We start from the raw sequence: 26,590 nt of genomic DNA on the forward strand, positions 1-26,590 counted from the left end.
AAGCTCTACTACAAAACTGATATGCTTTATGATACTAATATTTTAAAACTATAATGAATAGTGAGCAAAGTGGAAGAAAAATGAAACCAGTTTTTTGCACTGCCGTCTATGGGTAAGTACATGTGAAATAAATGATTGTGGAAAAGCTCACGCCTATGATAGTCTGTAAGCCCCCCCTCCCCATCCTATTCTGATGGATACCAACCTATACAATTTCTGGGTCCAGCAGAGAAGGGTACATATGCATATGACGGGCGTCCTTTCACATTCTCTGGAAAAAACCTTTCTGGCTGGAATTCCTCGGGGTCTGGGAAGTATTTGGGGTCTCTATGCAGTGCATAGGGAACGATGATAGCTTCTGTTCCTTTGGAAACGTTGTAGCCCGCTGTCCGGAAGAGGCAATGACCATGAGCATGGGGCAAGGCAAGACAGTCACGATTTGTACTCTCTCTTCTGTGATTCTAATTGTGGACTACTTACCAATTTGGCAGTCTTCATTAAGAGTCCGGGCAAAAAATGGGACAGAAGGGAAAAGGCGGAGGCTCTCCTTAATCACATATTCCAGGTACCTCAGTTTCTTCAAGTCTTCTCCAGTAGCAGGGCGATCAGATGTTCCTGCATAAAAGAAGTTCGTAAGAAAATGGCAGTGCCAAGAACTTCTGGGGTGGTGGGCTTTGGGGCATGGGGACGTCAGAAAGAATATGTTAATCAAGACACTGGACACTAAATACCTACATGTATAAGATCTAATTTCATATGTGCAAAATCAAAATAAGACGAGACATTACGCTAAGTGAAAGCCCTACACAAATATCACATATACTTCCATTTATATGAAATACCCCAAGTAGGTAAATTTATAGAGACCAAAGGCTGACGGTTTGCAGTGGCTGAGGGAAAGGGGGAAAGGGAGTAACTGCTGAGTGGGTGGAGCTTCCTTTTGGATTGAGAGCTAGATCTAGGTAATCTGCTAGAGCAGGGGTTGGCAAACTTCTGAGATGGAAGAGCCCATCTGTCCCTCACACTTTAAAACTTAGTCCAGAGTCCTAACTCTAAATGAGAAGGCGAAGGTAGGCAGCGACAGAGAGACAGAGGCAGGATGATGTGTAACAGAGCGGCTCTGAGCCAAGGAACTCCTGGAGCCCCCACAAACCGGAAGAGCAGCTGAAACCTTGGTTTTTTTAAAGCCAGCAGAAGGGGAAGACACAGATCTAGATTTCCATCCTCCAGACTTGTGAGGAATACATTTCTGTTCTTACAAGACGTGCACTTTGCGGTAGGCCATTTTGGAAGCCTTAGTGCGTGGAGACGCATGCCGTCGTCTGCCTGCTTCTTCTCTCGCTCACCTGCTTTCTCTCTCCTCCTTCTGGACTTTGTATTTCCTCCCTTTCACCGTCTCTTTGTAAGTTGCATGAGATACTGCAATGTTGGTCACAGAGCTTTCTTCCTAATCTAGTCGAGGGAGCCAAGCAACGTGTAATTTCAAAAGAGGAACATGATTTTCATGGTAGGCTGTAACAGCCCCCAAATAGATCCGATTCAAGTTGACTACAAGTCCTGGGAGCCTGTGGTCAAATGTTCAGTCACTAACCCAAGAGTCCGTGGTTGAAACCCAGTAGCCAAGCAGTGGGAGAAAGATTCGTCAATTGGCTTCTGTACAGAGTATAGCTTTAGAATTCCTATGGGGCAATTCTACTGTCTTACGGGGTCCCTATGAGTCAGAATACATTTGATGGCCAGGTGTTTTATTCTCTGGAAATTGTAAATGTGTCTCTATTTGGAAAAGGGGTCTGTGAAGATGCGATGATGCTAAGGATTTTGAGATGGGTAGTATTTCCTGGACTATCCAGGGTAGACCCTGAATGCTATCATAAGTGTCCTTGTAAGAGAGAGAGAGAGAGAGAGAGAGAGAGAGAGAGAGAGAGAGAGAGAGAGAGAGAGAGAGAGAGAATCAGCACATGGAGAAGGTGTTATGGAGAGTCAGCCACAAGCTAATGCAGCGGTTCTCAACCTGTGAGTTGTGACCCCTTGGAGGTCAAACTACCCTTTCAAAGGGTCACCTAAAACCATCAGAAAACACATATTTCCAATGGTCTTAGGAACTGAGACACCACTCCTCTATTCGTATCCAGGCGGGTCCACCCACATGCTGATATGCCCACATATGAGTACCTGGTAGGATGACATCATTGCACCAACCCATCACATATATCCCATACAAATACAGGTGTATATGACAGGATTGGCACCATAATGTACTGAAGTGGACCAGTTCCACATGTGTAGAGAGCAGCTACTGTGTAGAAAGCAACTGCTGTGCTGAAAGCGGCTACTCTGTTAAAAGCAGCTACTGCAGCAAAGCCCACGTGGAAGAAGCACACCGGCCTGTGCGATCACGAGGTGCCAAAGGGACCAGGTATAAGGCATCATGCAAAAAAAAAGTTTATATATATTTGTGTGTATATATATATATATATGTGTGTGTGTGTGTGTGTGTGTGTGTATGCCATAGTGAATGAAGGGGGAAGTGCAGAGTGGAGACTCAAGGCCAATTTGTCGGCCACTGGAGATTCCCTCATAGAGGGGTTTAGGAGAGGAGATGGGTTAGTCAGGGTGCGAGGTAGTACCGATGAAGAACACAGCTTTCCCCCAGATCCTGGATGCTTCCTCCCCCCAACTACCATGATCCGAATTCTACCTTGCAGGACTGGATAGGGCAGAGGTTGTACACTGGTGCATATGGGAGCTGGAGGCACAGGGAATTCAGGGTGGACGGTGCCTTCAGGACCAGGGGTGTGAGGGGCAATGTTGGGAGAGTGGAGGGTGAGTGGGTTGGAAAGGGGGAACTGATTACAAGGATCCACATGTGACCTCCTCCCTGGGAGATGGACAGCAGAGAAGCGGGGGAAGGGAGACTCCGGATGGGGCAAGATATGACAAAATAACAATCTATAAATTATCAAGGGATCGTGAGGGAGGGGGAAGCGGGGAGGGAGGGGAAAAAAAAAGAGGACCTGATGCAAAGGGCTTAAGTGGAGAGCAAATGCTTTGAAAATGATTAGGGCAAAGAATGTATGGATGTGCTTTATACAATTGATGTATATATATGTATGGATTGTGATAAGAGTTGTATGAGCCCCTAATAAAAAGAAAAGAAAAAAAAAGAAGGTTTAAAAAATAAGAAGCTACTGTGTTGAAAGCAGAAATATTGGAGGTAAAATGACTTTATAAATTATAATTACATACTGTTTTTGTGATTAATCACTATGCTTTAATTATGTTCAGTTTGTAACAATGAAAATGCATCCACATATCAGATATTTACATTACGATTCATAACAGTAGCAAAATGACAGTGATGAAGTAGCAACGAAAATCATTTGATGGTTGGGGAGTCGCCACCACATGAGGAGCTGTATGGAAGGGTCGCGGCATGAGGAAGGTTGAGAAGCGCCGAACTAAAGCATGCTGGCAGCAGGTAGAAGCTAGAAAAAGCAAGGCTTTTATTCTTCCCTAAAGCCTTGAGTGGGGGTGGTTGTATGATTATTATGACACCTGAGATAGACTCGGTAAAACTGCTTTCAGACTTCTGGCCACCAGCTTTGAGAGAGAATAAATTTCTTTCCATTCAAGTCACTTGGTTAGTATTAATTGAGTACAGCAGCCAGAGAAACAAATATAGCTTCATCTCATTCTCATCCTCTCTTCTTGCTTTGAAGATGAACAGTATGGGGCTCATTGATGATTCCTGAGCTTGAGCCAGTAATCAAGGCGATGAAACCAATGTGGTAAAGGTGATAAGGATAAGAAAGAGAAAGCTTGGGCCCCAAACAAAAACCTATAGCCGTCAACCCAGGACTCTTATCTCCAAATCACTTACATGACAAAATGTGTTTGCAATCGGTTTGACCCATTTTGACTTTAATTTGTGGTAAGATTCAATCCTACAGGAAAAAGCTTTTCTTCACCACTTGGGGTGAAGTGAAATTACTTGATATGGCTCTTGTATGAATGGTCTTTGTAACTCCCATCACATAACGGGGCAGCTGCATGCAAATATGGTTCCTCGTCACCATCAAGCCAATTCTCTCAGAGTGGCCCACTGTGGGCTTCTGAGGTGGTAAGTGCTCATGGGAGTAGAAAGCCCAGTCGTTCTTCTGAGGAGCTGCTGACCAGGTTTTCAACTGCCTTCCAAGCGGATCGCAGACCAACGCATAACTATTAGATCACCGGGGTTTAGGAGACCTAGGAGGAGATTGGTGAGTTTTGCCATTTCACCGTGTATGAAGTAAGCCATCCCAAAGGCAGAAATAGAGAATCTCACAGGAAGAAAGAGCAGCCGGGTGTGAAGAAGCGCTGGGGGACAGGCTGCCTGGTCCATGGAATGAGGAACCCTGAATGCCTTTGGGCAGGAGGCTGGTTTATGGAGTGGGGTGTCCTTTGGGAATTTATCACAGGGGCAATTAGACCCTGTCCTATAAGGTCCCCATGGGTCAGAATTCACTTGATGGTAGCGAGATTGGTTGTTATGGAAAAGAATTTTGTTAACACTTGCCCAAGCAAGACATAGGCTAAGACACTGCATGGCTGAAAGGTCAAAGGCCAAGGGAAGCCTGGCAGAGAAGAAGCATTGCTGTAAACAAATAACTGCATTCTTAACATTTCTGATCCTGAATAACTTTCTCACTGAATAACTGAGAAACTCCTCGCTTCTCTGAGAAGGCCTATAATCGTGAGCACTAGCTGTGAACTGTGTGTGGCCATGTCAGAGAATTATGGAGCCCCACGGAGGAGTAGAGGGCCATCAGGGAGATGAGTGTCAGACTATGGTAAAGGGAGTTAGATGGTGGAGAAATGCCAGATTGCCGCTCCCTTGTGGGAATCATGTCGGGACCGGTGTGAAACTGGGTTCTCTTCCTCCTTACTGAAACCAGAGAAAGTCCGAGGCAGTCGTCACACCGTTCTCTAACCCTTTTACCTTGCTTCCACTGTTCTTCTGTGTTCCCCAAAAGGACCTTCTCAGAGCGTTCCGACACACACTCTGATGAAGTGCAGTATGTGTGTGAGTTGGTTTCACCTGTAAGCACATTGATCCTTGAGTCCAAGGACGTTTTCTGAGCACTCCCAGAATCCAGCCTGCCACTGTCACATGTCAAGGGATAGATGAGTGTCTGGATCTAAGTATTTATCTTAGAAAAAGGCATTGGAAGATAGATGAAAAAGAGACCAGGACTGGAAGGGATCCTGCATTCTGCATTTAGAACGAACCTACTGCCTGCCCTCCGTGGAAAAGAATGACACAAGCCTTAGTACACTTGGCACCCACAGTATAGCGAATGAAGGGCCAAAACGTACCAAACACTTCATCCAGCTCATTGTCCACCTTCTTCTGGGCTTCCGGATATGACCCCAATAGGTATAAGGACCAGTTTATTGCAGCTGCGGTTGTATCATGGCCCTAAAAGTATAAGGGGGGGAAAAAACAGCTCAAAAACCAGAAGGTGAAGAATGATTGTCATACGTTTATTTTGACTTTTCTCTAGATTCAGCATCTGCAACTACACAACATAATAAATGAACTCTGTGTAGCACCTCATCTCAGTGAGAAAGAAAGAAAACCATTTTTTTAAGAGGAGAGGGCCCATGCTTAGAGACAGCATGGCACAATGTTACACCCTTTCTGAGAAGTGCCTGGGCCCTGCTAACGGGGGTCAGAACGATGAGGCAGGCTTTCTGAGGGATCTAGGTGAGCGGGAGCCAGTTTAAGGGAAACAAGGTTGACGTTCATAAACCAACTTACGCTCCTCTATATTCCCTGATTTGCAATGTAGGCGTTGTCAGTTGATGCTCCGTTCCAGGGAGTAAATGTCTCATTCTAAGTAATGTTCTCTTAAGTTATAGTATCACTTAATATTTGCTAAGTTTATGAAAAGTATGGAGCATATTGTAGAAGCCATCTCAATTAAGCATCATAAAGCCTCTTTCATGTTCTCTTTATCATTTCACATTTTCCAGCCTCCCCTGTCCTCTGCCCACTCCAAGCCAAAAAAAAAAAGTTAATGTTATTAGTTTTTATTAGTGCCACAACACTTCATAGGAGGCAGAGGAAAGAAATGAACTCTAGAGTCCTGCATAGGAAATGTTCTTCCTCCCTCCACCTGTGGAGTCATCCAGGTGAGAAGACTCCATCTGTAGTGTCAATGTGAACATCAACAGCAATTCCACTCAACTCTCATTCCATGTGTCAGGCACTGGCCTCTTTGCCCCTGCCTCGGCTCAGTAGGACATTTATACTTTCCCAAATGGTGATCTCTTCAGAAAAAAATTACTTAGAAAACTGGAGGACTCGTATATGGGTATGCATGCATGTACACATATGCATACGTGTATAGATGTAAGGCGGTGCGCATGTGTATCTGGGTGCATGTGCATATAAGAAAATACATGGGGGCTTGAAAGTGTTTATGGAAAAATGAAATGAAAAGACAATGCAAGTTTTCACAACCTTTTTGAACCCTCTTGGATATGCCAGAAGAGGACTGGTCGTGCAGTGATTAAGTACTCAGTGGCTAAACGAAAGATTAGTGGCTGAGCTCACCGGTGGCTGTGGAAGAAGTGCGAGGCAGTCTGCTTCCCTCAAGACTGCAGTCTTACAAACCCTTTGGGGCAGTTCTACTCTGTCCTAAAGGGTAATTAAGAGTCAAGCAATGTAACCACAACTAGTTAGGGTTTAAATTTTAGGTATGTTCATATGACTGTATAACTACATATGCATGTATATGTGTGTATGTATGTGTGTATATGTTCATATACTGTGTGCATGTGTAAATGCATGTATATAGGTCTATATGCATATATGCTGAGCAAAGAGAAGATTAGGCTGCTCTACTTCAATATCAAATAATAATATGACCACATATTAAAAGGACTTCTTTAGCTTTAGGAGCCCTAGGGACACAGTGTTTATGAGTTGGGCTACTAACTACAAAGGTAGCAGTTCGAATCCAATGAGCCGCTCTCTGAGAGAAGGGACTTTCTACTCCCATAAAGAGTGATAGTCTCAGAAAGTCACGGAGCAGTTCTTTCTTGTCTGATAAGGTTGGTAGAAGTCGGCATCAACTCGATGCCAGTAAATTTTCTTTATTATTAATTGACAATCTATAAAGAAGAGATCTACTCTTTGTAGATACTTGATAGACTCCTTAGATTTTTGTAAAAAGTATTTTTAGCTACTTATTTTTTGTAAAGGGCAGAATCCCCTTGGAATCACAAACTGGCTCACTTCTTTATGGTGATGTTTCCATTATCCTCCTAGCCCAAAGAACTCCCAGTTGCAGCTCACCTCTTATCTGCTGGGACATCCAAAGGGAGGCGGTGAGAAATAGACTAGTGGATTTGGGGGTCACAAGGAAGTAAGAATCAATATAGCGAAGAGGCAATAACTTCCAGCTATCCACCTACTCTTTGGCATGGGAAAAGTCTGACTTAATTTACGTTTCTTCAGAGAAAACAGGTTTCTTGCTGGTCCCTCCGATAGTCACAATGATTTTCTAAAGACGGACACTCATCTGCTATTTAGTTCAGTTCTCAAATTTTACTGTAATTTCATTCTGTCTTTTTTTAAAAAAAAAACAGAGAGGCAATAAATAGTCCCACATATATATGGTCAGCTGATTTTTAACAAAGGTGGAAATGCAATTAAGTAGAAGACAACTAGTCTTTTCAATAAATCGTGCTGAAACAAGTGGATAGTCACGCAAAAAAATGAACTTTAGTCTAAAACTCACACCATATATAAACAATTAATTCAATATAGATTGTAGACCTAAATGTAAAACTTACAGTTCTAAAACTTGAAGAAGTTGGGTTTTTTAGTTTGTTTATCTCTGTGTTGAATCATTTATAAATATCATGACAATTAAACCCTTAGTACTTCTGTATGTACCTGAAATAGTAAGGTATTATTATACTAATCCATAATATCACACCCAATAAAATACTGATCTATTATACAATTTATTGTCAATTTTCCTTGACTGACCCAATAATGACTTTTTATGCTATGATTTTTTTCCACCCAGGATCAAATGAATGATTATGCTTTGAATTTACTTTTGATGTCTCTTTACCTCCTACAATCTAGAATAATTCCTCCCCAACCTTTAAACAATTTTATGACATTGACTTTTTCAAGAATCCATGTCAATAGACTTCACCTACCTTCATGGCTGTAGCCCCATTCTCCTTTCCACACCTGTCCAACCTACATGTCTACTCTGCAGCCACTCGGAGAGTGTTGTTACTGGGGACAGTATTTATTTCTGTTACCTTTTACTCTTGCATTCTCCCCAGTACGTGCCTTTGTCTTCATCGTTTAATGCTTGCTAACCTTCTTCTTCTTAAACATTGCCTTTCCCTTCACTCTGGTGAATCTAATCTGTCTAATGCGATCGTTGGAGGTCTACCTGCCATACCTGACACCCTGACGGCTGCCAGAGACTGCTTCTTTGTATGTATGAAAACATTTTGCTCACTTTTTATAAGGGGTTTCATACAATAGCTGTCCTTTGGGGATTGATTTGTTTTACTCAGGATTATGTCCTTCAAGTTCATTATGTTATGAGGTGTTATGCAGTTTACCGTTTGCTTTAATGTTGCCTAATAGACCATTGTGTGCATGTACCGTAGTTTATTTATCCATTACTCCACGGTGGTCACCTGGTTGCTATAGTGAACAGTTCTGTGTTTAACTTGGGTGTGCATTTGTCTTCTTGCCACGGGTCTCACATCTCTAGGATATGTCCTTAGTGGTGGTATTGGGGAATCATGCAATAGTTATACATCAGATTTATTATGGAGCATGCACTAGACTGCTAACCTCAAGGTCTGCAGTTTGAATCCCCCAGCTGCTCCTCGGGAGAAGGATGAGGCTTTCTACTCCCTTAAAGAATTACAGTCTTGGACACCCACTGGGGGGGGCCCAGCGTGTCCTATAGGGTCACTGTGAGTCAGGACGTTCACTCCATGGCGGTTGTTTGCTGTTCTGTTCTTTTAACTTTGCTATTAATGCTGGTGTGAGAGGATGTCTCATTGCTGTCTTGGTCTGCACATCTCTAATGACAAGCGATCACATGTATTTGTTGGCCACCTGGATGTCTTCTTCCGTGAAGTTTCTGTTCATGTTCTCCACCCATTTTTAATTGAACTCTTTGTCTCTTAGCTGTTGAAGTGTTGATGTTTTCTCTCATTTTTAGAGATTATCCTTTTGTCCTGTAGGTTATTGCCAAATATCTGTCCCCCCAGGCTGTGTGTTCTCTTGTAACACTTGTTTTTAACTCAATTTGTTTATGTTTAACAGTTTAACTGACATACAATTCACATACTATCTATTTCAATAGTTCAATCACATTCATAAGAAATGGGTAGCCACCATCATAATCAATTTTAGGAAATTTCATCTTTGTACTTGTTAGTACCCATTTCCTTCCAGCCTCCCCTGCCATGTCCCTGGGAGCCTATTAATCCAGTTGTTGTCTCCATAGGTTTACCTACTCTGGGTTTCATATCAGAGAAACATACACACTCAAGACAGACTATAAACAATCAGCCCAACAACAACTGTCCACTGAGCCCACGGCATAAGACTAGAGCACTAGCCTAGGGGCGTTTGCTGGACAGGGGGGAGGTCTGGTGTATGGAGTGGACGCCTGCTGGGAAGGGAAGAGCCCTCTGAATCAGCGTCTAGTCCTGCAAGAAGTGCTGTGCCTCTCGCCTTTGCTCTTGCCCTCCGCAGTTCCCACGGTCTCTGGACCTCTCAGGACTGGGGTTACTACTACTGAGTTGTTCTCCCTAATAGTTAGCATGTCATTTTCTCTTTCCTAATGTCTCCCTCTTGGTTCTTGGGAAAGGAATTACTCTCTAGGTGATCAATTGGCCATTTTGAACCTCTCCTTTCAGATTTTTGATGGAGTATTTTAATGTGTCTACATGCCTAATTTTTAGGTGGCCCCAGCCTTATTTGCTGTTGCTTACGTGTTTTCAGTTTTGTTCAATAGTGTATTTATGCCAGGTGTTAGCGCTCCTAACTTTGTCCTTCTTTTTTTAATGTTCTTTGTATTTTAGGTTTTACATTTAAGTCTTACATTTGTTTTTGGAAAGCATCCGCTATGAGTCCTGCTTCATTTTCCTGCAAATGGATATCCACGTTTGTGGACATCATTTATTAAGGGGACTTTACTGTAATTTCTTAAGATGATGAGCTTCCTTCATTAAATTTTACCAAGGTAAAAGCAGTGCTACATATTCTATAAGCAACTGGACTTTGATACCCAAAAGGACAGAGCAATACCTCAAACATGAAGGTGTCTACTTCTTCTCGAATGTCTTCATGACTGAGCTTTCTCCCCTCCTCATCAACTGCACTCAAGAGTAAGTCAAGAAAAGCCCGGCGTTTAGTTCCATTATTATGGTCTCTCCCTTCTTCCTCCGCCTTCATTTGACTGGCCCGTTCAGTGATGACCTGCATGATTTAAGCCACCGTCACATTTTTTATTTGTTTTAATCCAATATAGTCAACTTTTCAAAGAAAAATATATTATTTTCTTCGTCTTACATTTTTTAAAATTTCCTGTTCCTGCTAACTCAACAACAAGTTAGGCTCTTGTGAGATTCTAGTAGATCTTCCCTACAACATGTAGGGCAGTTTGCGGCGAAATTCTTTTTCTCTTTATTCTTGTGGTAAAAAGATACATAACAAGACATACACCATCTCAACACTGACTATATGTCTAATTTGGTGACACTGATTACATTCTTTCTGCTGTACAATCATTCCTCCTATCCTTTCCCAAATATCGCCATCAAGTTTGGTTAAACCTTCAAAAACCAATGTAATGTTAATTAAGCAAATCCACAGTTTCTAAGCAGTAGTTTCTAAGACTTTCCAACAGGGGAATGCAGTAGTAGTCTACTAAATAGTACCGTGAGACTTGAATGAGCTGGCGAGAAAAAGTTCAAGTAGTGAGAAGAAGGGCAATCATTATACAATAGACCATTGTACATCACCGCTCATCGCATGCTGTACTGGGAGAATAAAACAGCAAGGGTGTTTAATCACTTTTCCTTTCATGATTGCGCTGCCTTCTCCCTAGACCGCTCTGTCCTCCTATGCTGTCCTGACAGTTCGCCTTCTCCTTTACACTCGGCTCACTGCTCCTCCATCAGAGAGATCCTCCCTGACGACGGCTCCATTCGTCACTAGCATTTGCTATCTTCCTAACTTTGTTTTATTTTTCTCCTTTTGACTCATCACCGCCTGAAATGCACTTACTGTCTTTCTATTCAAGCTCGAAATGACTATGCCTGTCATAGAGAATTTGTATTATTTGTGATATATTTTCCATACTTTAGAACACGGTCATGCATTTCAAGACTGTTCATTAGATTTTGATGGGTGGATAAAAAAATTAAAGTCTACAAATTAATATGGTTGCATATTTCAACTTTTCCCTCTTATAAGGCAATTGACCAAATATGCTACTACCTTTTGTTTTTAATGGGTCCTTTGTACTCTAGGGGCAAAAGGCTGCGTTTTCTCTTATTCTTAGTGGAAGCAATTCCCAGTGCCAGGTGCTCTGCTTAAGAAACCCTAGTGGTGCTGTAAGGTAAGCACTGAATTGCGAACCTAGTCAGGAGGTTCGCACCCACCAGCTGCTCCACAGGAGAAGGATGAGGCTATCTGGTCCTGCACAAGTGAACTGCCTGAGGAACATGATGTAGGGCATTACGATTCGGAATGGCTTCATGGCCGTGGTGCTCCATATGCAATTATTCAATACTATCAAATGTATTTTTGTTGAGCCTGAGATGTATTAAGCATTAATATTTTATATGAGGTATTTAAGAAAAATGTAATTATTCTCATAGCATACAAACCATTGACTGTTCTACCACTTAGCGAATTCACTCACTGTGGTCAGCCACGGTCAGTGTCTCACACCTCTAACATCTACTGCCTTACTACGCACTCTGTCTCTTGGTGGTGGGGTATGATTCATTGAAAGAAAGTAATTCCAATAGAGCTAAAACAAACACTAACAGCAAAGTTACAATATTTTTAAAGCGAAACGTTGTTAGTGCATCTAATTTATGATTTGACATTGTGTTAAGTAGGGTTCTCTAGAGAGACAAAACCACAACACTTATGATTCTACACATATAAGAAGATAGGTTTCATTTGCATTTCCCTCAGTTACATTACCCTGAAGGCTGAGCATGATAGTGGGAAAAGAGAAAAAGAAAAAGAAAAAGAGGAAAGAGGCAAAGGCTAGGAGGCTAAGGGAATTTGTAGAATTCTAAATATAGACAGGTACATATGTAAATATATTTATATATGATGATGGGGAAATAGATCTATGTGCATATATTTATAGGTTTAGTATTAAGGTAACAGATGGGCCTCCACTCAAGTGCTCCCTCGATGCAAGAATATTTTTTTCTATTAAACTGACATTCCATGATGCTCACCTTCCCAACACAATCACTGAAGACAAAGTGGGTGCATAAGCAAATGTGGTGAGGAAAGCTGATGGAGCCCAGCTATCAAAAGATAGAGCATCTAGGATCTTAAACACTTGAAGCTAAACAAGTGGCCAGCTAGCTCAGAAACAACAAAGCCCATATGGAAGAAGCACATCAGCCTGTGTGATCATGAAATGCCGAAAGGATCAGTTATCAGACATCAAAGAACAAAAAATCATATAATTGTGTGCTCACCTCCCAGTATGATTGCTGAAGATAAATGGGTACATAAGCAAATGTGGTGAAGAAAGCTGGTAGTGCCCGACTATCAAAAGATATAGCATCTGGGGTCTTAAAGTCTTGAAGGTAAACAAGCAGCCATCTAGCTCAGAAGCAACAAAGCCCACATAGAAGAAGCACACTAGCCTGTGTGATCATGAGGTGTCAAAGGGATAAGGTATCGTGCATCAAAGAACAAAATATCATATCAGTATGAATGGGGGAGTGTGAAGTTGGGACCCAAAGCCCATCTGTAGGCAACTGGACATCCCCTTATGGAAGGGTTGTTGGGGGAGACAAGCCAGTCAGGGTGCAGTGTAGTAACAATGAAACATGCAGCTTTCCCCTAGTCCCCTAATGCATCCTCCCGCCACCCCCCAACTATCATGATCCCAATTCTATCTTACAAATTTGGCTAGAACATAGGATGTACACTGGTACAGATAGGAACTGGAAACACAGGGAATCCAGGGCGGATGATCCCTTCAGGACCAGTGGTGAAAGTGGCGATACCGGGAGGGTGGAGGGAAGGTAGGCTGGAAAGGGGGAACCGATTACAGGGATCTAGATATAACCTCCTCCTAGGGGGACAGACAACAGAAAAGTGGGTAAAGGGAGACCTGGGACAAAGCAAGATATGACAAAATAATAATTTAGAAATTATCAAGGGTTCATGAAGGAGTGGGGAGCGGGAAGGGAGGGGGGAAATGAGGAGTTGATGCCAGGGGCTTAAGTGGAGAGCAAATGTTTTGAGAATGATGAGGGCAATTAATGTACAAATGTGCTTTACACAATTGATGTATGTGTGGATTGTGATGAGTTGTATGAGCCCCCAATAAAATGATTTTTCAAGAGGATAGGTTTATGCAGGAAAAAGGAATATAACAGCTAATTAGTCCACTTAGCAATACAGAGGGTTCAGTTCAACTCACTTCCATGTAGCAGTGAATATACTGGAAGTCCTTCAGCTCATGTGGGCTGCTAGGTCCTAAGTCAACGAAGCAGACAGCGGAGTTTTCCCTTAGACAAGGCAAGCAGAGTCTGCCTATAGGCAGCAAATATCAGGGTGGGTCACCAATAGTAGTTGCTCGGGTGCTTAGCAAAGCAGGCTCTGATGGGATATTGAAAGCAAGCAATGCAAGGCGACAGGATCAACCAGCCTCAAGCGCAAGTGATGTACACACCAGCAGTGTGGGGAAGCAGGTCTCAAAGGAGCCTCAAGCTCTAGCAACATGGTCCATGGGTTGGCTTGCCCTACAGGTAGTGTAGCTCACAGGCTGAGAACTAGCCAAAGCAGCAACACATTCTGATCATGAGAGAGCAAGAGAGAGGGATGGGCCTTGCAGAGCCATTTATCTCTTTGCTCTCCAATCAAACTGTAACCTGATTAATCCCACATGTTCCTACCGGCACAATAAACCTAACTCTCACAGACATCTTTTCAATGAAATCTTGCTTTTTCATGAAACACCTTTAATATAGAAATGGGCGTCCTATATAAGAATTTACTGTTTCCTTGTGTTTTTCTATGGGTAATGAAATGGCAATTTCCTTAAAATTTTAATGTTTTTCAAGTTAAGATGCTCTGTCTTTGAAAACTACTATTTAAACCATATTTCTTAGGACATTCCTATAATGCAGATCCCTGTCACTTCATTTTTTGTAACACAGTACTCTGCTTATTATTATAGCTAAGGTTATATTTTGCATTTGTCTATTTATAGACAAATTCCTCTACTAGATGAACCTCTTTAGGGTAGAAACAATGTTTCTTACTCATTACTATACTTTCAAACTTGGGCAGGTTTTTGACACACAGTAAGGATTCAATTAATATTTGTTGAATAAATAATTTAAATGTAATCTGGTTTTTACCATTATTATTCAAATAAACATTTATTTTTATGGGACACAAACTCTATAGTCTTAAACAGAGTATGTTAACAAAATACAAAAAATCACAGGCTTACATTATTGGTAAAACTATGTAGGATCTTAAGGCTCCTTCTGTGTTCCCGTCCTTCTTTAAACATTAGGTACCAAAGGTCAGGCCAAAACCAGGGCATCTTCATTCTTCGGAGTGTGATGTCACTCATTCTATAAATAGGGTAAAAATATAGTCGCTGTGATAAAAATAATTGTCTTTTTTCTTTAACATCTACTATTTGGTGTCTGACTCCAGTACTGGAATGATGATGGTATGAGTTAAGACGCTACTTGGAACTTCATGCTTTATGCTTAGCAATGAATGACGCCTGTGCTATTAATTATCCAATGAAGCTTTAAAAAATAGTTTGAATAATGAAGAATCCTTTTTAAAGCGACCTTACTAGGTAACCATCTGGTCTCTGTTTCCATTTCTTCAACGACACCTTCCAGCATTTCCAGGGCTCTTGTATCACAGGTTGAGTTGAAATTCACTTTTTTGTTGTGGTGGTAAAAATATAGATAACAAGGCAATTCAACATTTTTCATGTACACAATTCAGTAAGACCAATGACATCAATCTCATTGTGTAGACATAACCAATATCCATCATCAAATTTTTCATCTTCTTTAACAAAAGCTCCATGCTACCTAACCAATGACCCCCCACTTTTCCCCATTCCCTCCTGTCCCTAAATGTTATTAAGCTATGATTTCTGTACATACATTTGCCTCTTTGAGCTAGGTATATCATACTTATATGAAATGATACAATTTTTATCTTTTTGTGATTGGCTTATATAGTTATTTTAAATGTCCACTCATTTGTTTTCGGTCACACTCTTCGAATGAAAAGAAACAACTGGCTGATCTCTTGTACAGGAAGGAGTTCATTGAATACACACCTGTCACACACTCAACCTTGGGAGCGGATTATACAGTGCTGAGACAGCTTGGCCACTAACCAAAAAGTCAGTGGTTCAAATTTAACAGCTCTCCCATAGCAGGAAGTATGGCAGCTAGTTTCTGCAGATATTTGCACCTTAGGAATGCTATGGAGTGGTTGGGTGGCTAGGAATTCAAAGTGATTCCAAGATGCACAGCAACAACATGGCTTTCCTGAGCTTCTTCCTCAGCATTTCCAGTGATGGAGCAGAAAAAACACCTGCAACATCCCCTGTCGGCACCAGCATGGAGGCCTTCCCAGACCACGCACTCTACAGGACCTATGCCTGGATTCCTCTCTAATATCAACTTGATCTGATCTTTCTAAGCAATTATTGCAATTTATAAGTTTATATTTATTTGTCCATTGCCTGTTTCTCATGTGGCTGTTTGTTTTTGTGCCACTTATATAGCTAGTTGAAGGAGTTCTGATAATGCAAGGGTTAAATGCTCAACTGCTAATGGAAAGGTTGGCAGTTCAAATTCACCAGCAGCTCTGGGACAGAAGAAACCTGGCGAATGGCTCCCACAAAGATTTACAACCTAGGGCAGCACTACTCTGTCCTGTACGATTGCTTGAGTTGAATAGGCCCAAATGCCCACAAACACAACCTCTAAGTAGTGGACTACCTATATGGCAGACATAGTTATGGACTCAACTACTGGCTGAGAGGTTAGTGATTTGGACCAACCAAGCAGTATTTTGGAAAGTCAAGCCTAGTAATCTACTTCCACAAGATCCCAGCTTTGAAAACCCTCTGGAGCAGCGCTCTGGTGTACATCTGGGGTCCGCATGAGTCCAAATCACCTTGATGGCAACCAACAACGACAATTAGTAAACACCTGTGCAATTGTTGGCATATTGTTGATGCTCGGTAAGTACATATTTAAATAAAGTAAAATGTGCCAAGTCTCAAAGATGGGATGCATGATGCTGCATAACTACAACCAGCTGTCAAGGTAAAATGAGGGCTTAAACTACAAAAACAACATGGCCACGCGTTGGGCTGCTAGCCACAAGGTAAAACGTTGGGACCGCCAGTTGTTCTTCAAGAGAGAGGAGGGGCCTACTCCTACAGAGAGTTACAGTGTTGGAAACCCACTGGGCAGGGCTGCTCTGTCCTCTAGGGTTGTGATGAGTCAGAATCCCCTCAAAGGCAATGGGTTTTATTTGTTTATTTATTTCTATTTAAATATGGGAAAGTAGAAAAAAGAACAAACGAAACACATTTTAAAAAAGGAAGGGCACACAGAAACAATGATGATCAGAGCTAACGCTTTGGTATAATATCTTCCAATTTTTTATGTATACTTTTTATACTTAGTGTTTATCATGCTACAGTACATTGTTTATAACTTTATTTCATCCCTCAGCATTATAAAATTTCTACCTCTCAATATATCACTAAATCATCATCTTATAATGCATTCCACTCTGGATGGTCTGTACTCTACATAGCCATTCTTCTACTGTTAAAATACATGCCTCATTGACAAAGCTAATTTTTAGTGTGATGTTTCACTTGAAGTAATAAAAAAGACAACCCAGACAAAAATTACTAGCAGTAACTTTAAAGCCCAGATCACTAACAACTTAAAAAATAACTGGAAGGACTTCATTTACCTGTAAACAGCACGAACATAGTCAGAATCATCATTGTTTTGGGCACCGATGTTCTTTCCCATCGCTGTTTCTATAAAATATGGGTGGGAGACATACACTTGATACATGCATATACTTGATATTTATTTTGCAGTGGCAGAAGCTTTTAAAAGGACAAAAATCCGTTATATATATTTAATTGTTCTTCCCCCCCTTTAATCTCTTCTCCCATGCCTTCCCTAGTTCTTCTTCCTTGCCATTTCTATTCCTTCTTCCCTTTGGCTTCCCTGGCCCTGTGGCTCTGGCCCTATTCCTAGAAATGACTACTGGTCCTCAGTCTTCCACATTAACAATGGGATCACCCCCAAGAATGCAGGCTCTACTTATTTGCCTTCCAAATGGAATGTTATTTTTCATTTGGTCAATTTTATCTTTACACCAGCAGGTTAGAAACAAAGTAATGAGACTTACCACAGATTATATCCAAGGCACAGAGAGTGATATAAAAAAAGCAGTTAAATGCTTCCTGGTTAACATGTTTTTCCAGCTTTTTAACCAATATATTTGCTTGCTCATTCATAACATCTAAGAAATCTTCCAGAATTGTAAAATGGAAAGTGGGAGTTAACATTTTTCTCCTGGCACGCCATTTGTTTCCAGTACTAGAAATCCAATACATGGGTATAAGTTTACAAAAAAACCCGCAAGGGCAGCAGCCACATCCATGACAAACAATGCACAAACAAAGCTAAGCCAACCAAACTCTTCTAAAACAACTTAATCTGCAGAGTGCCCAGTGCTTTGCCCAGAATGACAAGAGAACACATGTATACTACTCATACATACTGACAGATTGTGGATCTTTGGGGCTTTATCTTATAATATTAATATTTAAAATAGCATAACAACTAGAAAATTTATGTACAACGGGTCTTCCAAAAGTTAATGAAAAAATGTTTACCATAAAATAACATATTTTTTCAAAATATTTTTTCCCCAAACAAACTCATACTAAGGTGTTGTGACCTGTCTGAATTGGATCTAGTTTGCAGCACTAAGAAGGATAAGACAGTTTTTAAAGCCCCTTGCAGAACAACACAAATTATACTAAAACTGGAACAAGAACAAGCATCAAATTGATGGTGATGATTGTGTGGAAGAATGGTGAAATTAATGCTTTACAAAAGGCTGATAAGGACAATGCCCAAATTATCACTTTACAAAGGGATAACTTTTTAAGACGGGATGAAACAAAGCCCAAAGCAGCAGGTCATCCCTGTCAATTTGGGAGGAAAATTAAAAATTTGTCTGTGCTGTGACTGAAGAGGACCACTGATTAACAGTATAAACAATAGCCAGCACCACAGACATCCCAAACAGTTCTTTTAAAATAATTCTGACTGAAAGATAAAGTTGGTAAACTTTCTGCCTTTTGGAGGGATGCCAAAACTGTTGCACTCTGACCAACTGCAGGCAAAATAGAACTTTTCATAGAAATTTTAAACAAGTGAGATCAAGATCCTGAAGCATTCTTCAAAAAAAGGTAACAGAATATGAATCATGATCCTGAATTCACAGCATCATCAAAGCCATGGCTACCAAGTGATGGAAATGGTCCAGCCAAAGCAAAAAGCAGACTGGTCAAGAGCAAAGGTCATGACAAAAATTGGGGAGATGCTCATGGGAGCTGGAGGCACAGGGAATCCAGGGTGGATGATACCTTCAGGACTAGGGGTGTGAGGGGCAATACTGGGAGAGTAGAGGGTGAGTGAGTTGGAAAGGGGGAACTGATTACAAGGATCCACATGTGACCTCCTCCCTGGGAGACGGACGGCAGAGAAGGGGGGAAGGGAGACTCCGGATAGGGCAAGATATGACAAAATAACAATCTATAAATTATCAAGGGATTGTGAGGGAGGGGGGAGCGGGGAGGGAGGGGGAAAAAAAGAGGACCTGATGCAGAGGGCTTAAGTGGAGAGCAAATGCTTTGAAAATGATTAGGGCAAAGAATGTATGGATGTGCTTTATATAATTGATGTATGTATATGTATGGATTGTGATAAGATAAGAGTTGTATGAGCCCCTAATAAAATGTAAAAAAAAAAAAAAGATTGGGGAGATGCTCAAGGCATTTTGCTTGTTTATTTTCAGGAGGGTCAAAAGAAAGGGTAACATCTGTTTATTGTGAGAGTGTTTGAGAAAGCTAGCGGAAGCGTTAGCAGAAAAGAAACACTTGTGAAAGCGTCAACAAATAATTCTTCTGCACCCCAACAAGCTCCTGTACATTCTTCTCATCAAAGGTGTGGCAGTTACATAATCTCCTGTCAACTTGTGAAGAGGCGGGGGTCTAGCCTGTCAATCAGGATGCAGCTTGATGACCTCATTTGGAGGTGGGAAGGAGAAAAATAGCACACACTGAGGCCAGGCACACTCTCTTTCAGTGTGGTCTTCCTGCTGACAAGCCACATGGAGCTATTCTGATTGCACCCGGAGCCTTGGAGCTGGAGGAGCCACGTGGAGACTCATGTTAGCACTGTGATGCTTCCACCACCAATGGATCCACAAGACCTTCCACCAACTGGCGTGTGATCTTGCTGCACGACTGTGTGAGTCTAAAGAGGAATTTATGGACTAGTATTGACATATGGGCTAATAATGGACCTGTGGACTTGATCTAGCCTGGGCTGGGATGTTTCCTTAATGTACCACTGCTCTTTGATATAAAGTTCTCTCACATATATGAGCATCTATGGATTTGTTTCTCTAGTCTACCCAGACTAACACAAGAGGGGATATTGTGAGGTTTTCATGGAAAATCATTAGGCATCCACCCTACAGCCCTGATTTGATTCCCTCTGACTCTTTGTTTCCTAATCTTAAGGTTTTTTTAAAGGGCACCAATGATTTTTCAGTTAATACTGTAACAAAGACTGCACTAAGGTGGTTAAATTACCAGGAACCTCAGATACTTAGAGACAGACTGGTCTCCTCACTTACAAAAGGATCTGGACTTTGATAGAGCTACTGTTGGGAAACAAAATCACTCTGTTTATCAATTCACTACGGACTTTGCGAAGCACCTTCATAAACAAGTTTCTCACCACAGGAATGCTGGCGCACATGTTCCAGGATACTACTTGCATCGCTACTGTGCCCGAGCGCTCCATGTTTCTTACAGATGCCTGGCCTTTCCTCCCGGCAGGCCTTCTCTTGGAGGACGGAGTCCTATTTCGGGCTGCCAGTTGAAGGATTGAGTTCACTATGCTCAATATCTGTCTCTGTTTCTGACTACCCACACTTTGGATTTCCAAGATTACTCTGCTTCAAACTTCTCTCACATATCAGAATTTTGCAATTCTGAGCAGTGGTTAAAAAAATAATAATTCTATGATGATGGCAACAAATGTGCTTGACACAATGGATGGATGTGTGGATCATGGTAAGAGCTGTAGGAGCCCCCAATAAAATGATTTTTAAAAATCATTTTAAATCTGGCAGCTGCAGATTACCTAATAACCTGGATTTCTTGTTAAAAATCCCTGTCAACGTTTCACTGTTAGCCAGACCTCTCCTTCCAACTTCTTTCTCATTTCTAGTTAGCACAGTCTTGCCAAGGGAAAATGAACTTGTGTCAACTCTACCTGAAAACACATGGAAAAAACTGTTTCCAAGAGACAGTTACTTTTAAACTTATGCTGGCTTACCTTGTAAGAAGTCCTTGGCCAAGCCATGGCTCTAGAAACTTGTACATATAAGATTTGTCAATTTGCTTTGAACTAGTTAAAATTACCTGGGAAATAGAAAAAGAAAAGAAAACATTAATCTGAGCCATGCACACACAAAAACAAGCAAACAACAACAAACCTTAGTTATAAGAATACCTGGCTAAGATACAACCATTTTTGAGAAACAATTTTCATTATGGATTTGAAGACATGATTTTCACTGAGATTAAGCTTTATTCCAGCACTTAAAAGAAAAAATGTAATTGATATTTGTGAACTGTCCTTGAGCCTTGAGAACAAAAGGAAGACGTTTAAACCTGAAATGATTTCCAAGGTACTTCTTTGAACTCAGAGCCAACCTGAAAGCAGTCTATTGGTGTTGGAGGTGACTCTAAAGGCTGATCACATCTGAGTGGATAGAAATTAGGAGTTCATTATCAGGAATGTTGATTCTGGAGGAATTCCCGTGGTCACCAATGGAAAGTAGGAAGGAAGCTCAAGACAAAGGCCTGAGTTGAAAAACCAGCATTTGAGTGAACCTCACAGAGACAGTTCCACCCTGTCTCACTGGGTGCATCTGAGCATGATCCAATAGCAGTGATGAGTTTTTCTTTTTTTTTGAGAACATGCAAATTCTATTGGGGGCTATGAGTGTAGACCACTGGAGTCCACGGGGAAGGAGGAGAGAGTTGAGCATCTAGCATAGAACACAGAACACAAACTGGCATGTTGCTTGATTGAGTTCCCTATGCTGGGCAAATCTCTACCCACAGGGACCAAACGGATTCACTCCAGGACAGCAGGTGCTATAGGACTATGTCTAGTCCTCTCACTTTCTTCTCAGGGTTAAGATTCCTCCGGTCCAGGAGAAATTCCAACATTTGTAACACATTAACTAAGAAAGGCAGGCCCTGAACTACTCCTTAGGAGATTCAGCTTTTAATTTTTTCTATAAAGAGAAATTCTGTTTATCTCATTTTCACCCTCTGATCCAAATTTGCTTATCATATCAAAAGATAATTTCCCCAGTGTTCAATCACACAGAAAAGAAGAATTTGTTCCTATCATGGTATAATGATGATGAAGAGAACATGAGAAATCTCTTTTACAAAACACTGCAAATTATACTTTGAAATTCAAGCCAATGGTTAAAATATGCTGTGAGTTTTAAAAGTGAAGCATAGTTGGTGGTGTCGTGGTTACAAGTTTGGCTGCAAGTTTGGTTACAAGGTCAGCAGTTCAAAACCACCAGCCACTCTGTTGGAGAAAGACAGGGTTACAGTTTTGGAAATTCACAGGCATAGTTCGACCCTGTCCTATTGGGTCACTATGATTTGGCATCGATTCAATGGCAGTGAGTTTGTCTTTGGACCTATCAATATTATATTAGTATTTTCCTTTAGCAGAATTAATTTTTTAATTATAATGGTTATAAGATGGGACCCTGGATAACTTAAGGGAAACACCCGTGTCTCCATTATCTTCTTGTTTGGTTTGTTGTCACTGAATTGGTTCCAACTCAGAGAAACGCTTGCTCAGGTCCTATCCTCACAATCTTTTCTAGTGTGAGCCAACTGCTGTATTGACTGTGCCATGTCCTGTCATATAACTCTCGTTTCTGGAGTCTTAAACAGTGTTTGGCATATCATCTGGATTTACCTTTCAGAATAACCTGTTTGTGGCTTAGTAAAGCTATATCCTTCGGCAGATTTTCCAGAGAAAAGAAATAAGACTTGATAATAGATATGTGCATGTATCTGGGGGTATCATCCTCTCCGGAATGCATATTATATCTAAGAGCCTTTATGACACCTGCAGAACCTGAAATATTTAAAGAATATTCAATAGAGGATTTCAGTTTCTAAAAAGGACACCTTTCTTATATTTATTCTGATGAGAGTCTTACACCATGCAATATCTAGTAAAACACTGTTCATAGTTACCACTTGCTCACCTCCACATTTTCTGCGTGATAAAGGGCTATCATTGGAATTGGTCCGATCCAGAGTTTCAGCAGTGGCCTGTCTCGGTATATTTCAGAATATTCAATTATCTGCTGAAAAAATTCTGAGAGAAAAACTTTTTATTTCAAATCCAATCAAGAAACTAATTTAAAAAAAAAAAAAGAAACTAATTTTGCAGTAAGTTCCTTGTTGTGAATCCTTAAAGGATCAATTGAAGGAAGTAAAGAAAAGAAGGAAGGGCTCTCACATCAGGTAGATCACTTGTTCACTCCAAGGTGTCTCAGTCCCGAAAGGGACACCAAACCCTCCCTATCCTGTGATCTAAGGAGTGAGCTAAGAGCATTAAGTGAGATCACACACATGGATGAAGACAGCCTGGTTAACCATGCAACGGGAACCATGTTATGACATCAGCATCACCATGGTGCTCATACCGCAGGAACGCCTGGGTTTGCTTCCTGCTGCTCATCCTCCCACCTCCACCTACGGTGTGCTTCTCTTAAACTCTACATACAGGTTCTTGTCCTACCTATCTTCCAATAGGAGCTCTGGTGGTGCAGTGGTTACACAGGGGGCTGTGGATCATAAAGTCTGCAGTTTGAAACCACCAGCCACTCCTCAGGAGAAAGAAGGGGGGCTTCCTAGTCCCATCAAAAGTTACAGTCTGAGAAACTCACAAGGGCAGTTCTAACCATGTCCTAGAGGGTGGATATGAGTGAGTGTGGTTTTGGGTTTGGACCTATCTTCCAGAAGGGAGCCCTGGTAGCACAGTGGGCTACAAATTGAGCTGTTAACCTCAAGGTCAACTGTTCGAATCCACCAGTCAATTTAAGAGAGAAAAATGAGGCTGTCTGCTCCTGTAGAGACTGAAAGTCTCAGGAATGCCAAGGGATAGTTCCACTCTGTCTTACAGGGTCATAGTGGCCAAAACCGACACCAAGGTGCTGAATATTCTATCTTCCAATTCTCAAAGCTCCCACATACTTGTATTTTCAGAGGAAACTGCTCTTGCTTTTGGCCTAACAATACTGACTTATGGTTTAAGTGTCATTTTAAAGATTTCTCTGAAAAACCATGGCTGACACCACAAACCAGATATTTGGCTCTTTATCTTTGTGTTAGTGTAGGAAACAGAAGCATTTCTCCCAAGTTGTCTCCCCTAATATATGCCTATCTTAGCTGCTTGCTACATGTGGTTAATGGCTACACTTGGAGGTCAACAGAAGTAGGTCAGGGTTTATTCTCCCTAGGGGTTATTAGTCATCCAGAGCAAGCCGACACCACTGTGTATCCCACACGTAGGGCCCACTCCTTTCTGATAAGGATAGTAGTTGACTCTTTCCTTGTAGAAGAACCCAGAGAGGTCAAGCCCACCCAAGGGTGATCAAAGTTAGGCTGCTATCATGAATCTAGGGTCCACCCTTCTTGTCACATGTATACCTGTAGTTCCACCCCTTCCTATCATGTGTACACCCCTAACTCCTCCCCTCCTATTGCTTGTGTTGTCTATTGTACAACACCTACCTGTGACATGTGGTTACCTGTAATCACGCTTGGTTAGCAATAAACAGGGTCCCTGGCTGGCTCTCTCTGGCTTCTGCTCTGCCCCACCTCACCTCTTCTGCTCCGCCCCACCTCACCTCTGCCCATGCTGTGCTCGGACCTGGCTGGTAAGATCATGGCCATCCAGAAGCTGAGCATGCTACCATGGAATGTGTCTGACTTCTTTATTTGACTCTCTCTTCTCTCATTCTTTCTATGACTTTACTATAATCTTTATATATATTTTTTTTCTTTTCTTTTTTTAACATTTTATTAGGGACCCATACAACTCTTATCCCAATCCATACATACATCAATTGTGTAAAGCACATCTGTACATTCTTTGCCCTCATCATTTTCAAAGCATTTGCTCTCTACTTAAGCCCTTTGCATCAGGTCCTCTTAGTCTTTATATATCTTAAACATACAATTGTACCTATCGAACCTGTGATTAGTTGTGGGGGCTGGCCATTTCCCCCACAAATGGCACCCAACGTGGGGCAGTTATGAAAAAAACTCTTTTGCGTTATACCCCATTTAACAATTGTCCGGCCCCACCAGAAAGGAGCGTGAATTGGAAAATTGTGTGAAGTGAGGAATTGGTGTGGGGATTAGCAGATAAGTAGTGGAAATAGTGAATGGGTATTTTCAAGAGGACAATGGGACAAAGGAAAAGTAAACCTGAGACTTATGGTATTCCGCTCGTCCACTTCCTGACAAGGCGGGGTGGAAAAAGTAAAGGAAGAAAAGGATGCACTGTTTTCTAAAAGTAGCAAAAAGGTATAATCCATGGTGCCCAGAGGAAGGAACTTTTGACATAGAGACCTGGGAAAAAGCCATTGTAAACTTAAAGAAAGCACACAGAGATGGGGAGACTATCCCTGTGGAGACATGGTCTCTGTGGGTTCAAATTAAGATGGTCTTAGTACCTTTGCAGGTGGAAGAGAATGAGGATTATCAGTCTAGTCTAGTGAGAAGTCTTGTGTCTATCCAACTTTAGAAAAGCAAGCTAAAGTATCTTTGAATGAGCATGAATTAGGTAATAAAACTTTAGGAAAAACTGAAGAAGCTGGAATTGATGTGTTATGCAAGGCCTCCAATTATAAGCGAAACCCCATGGCCAAAGCCTATATGCCTTGGGGGACTGCAGCCTCCGAAGGTTTTAAGGTGATAAAGCACTAGAGGAAGTGAATTCCAAGACCCAAAGCAAGGCTATTAAACAATCCAAGGAAGTTCCCTTGCTTTCAAAGGTAGGAAAAGCAAAGAAACAAAAGCAGCAAGTTAGTGAGAAACTGTAAGGTCTCTCTCTTGGCTAGATTTCAGCCTCGGTCCTTGGCTCCGCAAGAGAAAGATTTCATGCCGAAGCCGGGCTCTGGATCCAAGTGAATTTAATGAGAGTTAAAAGAAGCTTCAGGTTTTACGCAGCACCCATAGGATTCCTTTGACCATGCGGCCTGGCAGAGACTGCTCAGGGTCACGCAAGGATCTCTTTCCCAAGTTTTCTCCCACGAAGACGACCAGACAAGACCCCTATCTCTCTCTCCCGATCCCTGCCTTTTCAAGGTTTCCCAGGGGAGGCGTGGTGAACGAACCCAGGTCGCTCCCATTGGCTGAATTGCAATCACCTGGCCCAGGTGGGCTGCTCCAGGTGTAACGCCCATCAGCGCCCACCGGCGGGAAAATCCAGCTTTGTCCTATGCTGGCTCTCCTGGGCATGCGTCAATGGACTTCCCATCCCGGATGCTAGCTACTTAACAAAACCTTTGAGATACCCCAAATTAAATCTGTGAGAGGCAGGCAGAATGGGTATCAGCAGGCAGATGAGAAGATATTAGACAGAGCTGAGAAAACTAAGCCTGAGTCAGAACCGAGGCATCATATTAATAGCATCTGCTCCCCTGCTGGAATTTAGTGTAAAGACCAGAGATTGTAAAACAATCCAGCAAACCAGTGCTGGAGGTAGAGGGATTAGCTCCATAGAAATGCAAACTAAGAGAGCTAACTTGGAAGGTGAAGCTTGAGAAGTGGAGCTTCAAGATATACCAGTGGAGAAGACCAGCGAAGAAAATAGAAGCAAAGAGGCAAAA

The 26,590-nt window shown here is 41.7% G+C and overlaps 1 protein-coding gene across 1 annotated transcript in view; it reads right to left on the reverse strand.

Annotated features, from left to right (window-relative positions):
• The window catches only part of CYP4V2 (cytochrome P450 family 4 subfamily V member 2), a 38,349-nt gene that overhangs the window by 2,172 nt on the left and 9,587 nt on the right, over positions 1-26,590 (reverse strand). The window contains exons 2-10 of the mRNA XM_075556792.1: positions 22,952-23,064; positions 20,977-21,062; positions 17,744-17,934; positions 17,294-17,363; positions 14,769-14,895; positions 10,349-10,519; positions 5,356-5,458; positions 481-615; positions 206-385 (exon numbers count right to left, since the gene is read on the reverse strand). Coding sequence (XP_075412907.1) covers positions 206-385; positions 481-615; positions 5,356-5,458; positions 10,349-10,519; positions 14,769-14,895; positions 17,294-17,363; positions 17,744-17,934; positions 20,977-21,062; positions 22,952-23,064 — 1,176 coding nt within the window. The remainder of the gene's footprint in view (positions 1-205; positions 386-480; positions 616-5,355; positions 5,459-10,348; positions 10,520-14,768; positions 14,896-17,293; positions 17,364-17,743; positions 17,935-20,976; positions 21,063-22,951; positions 23,065-26,590) is intronic.

The sequence above is a fragment of the Tenrec ecaudatus genome, chromosome 8 (assembly GCF_050624435.1).
Source record: "Tenrec ecaudatus isolate mTenEca1 chromosome 8, mTenEca1.hap1, whole genome shotgun sequence".
Lineage (NCBI taxonomy): Eukaryota > Metazoa > Chordata > Mammalia > Afrosoricida > Tenrecidae > Tenrec > Tenrec ecaudatus.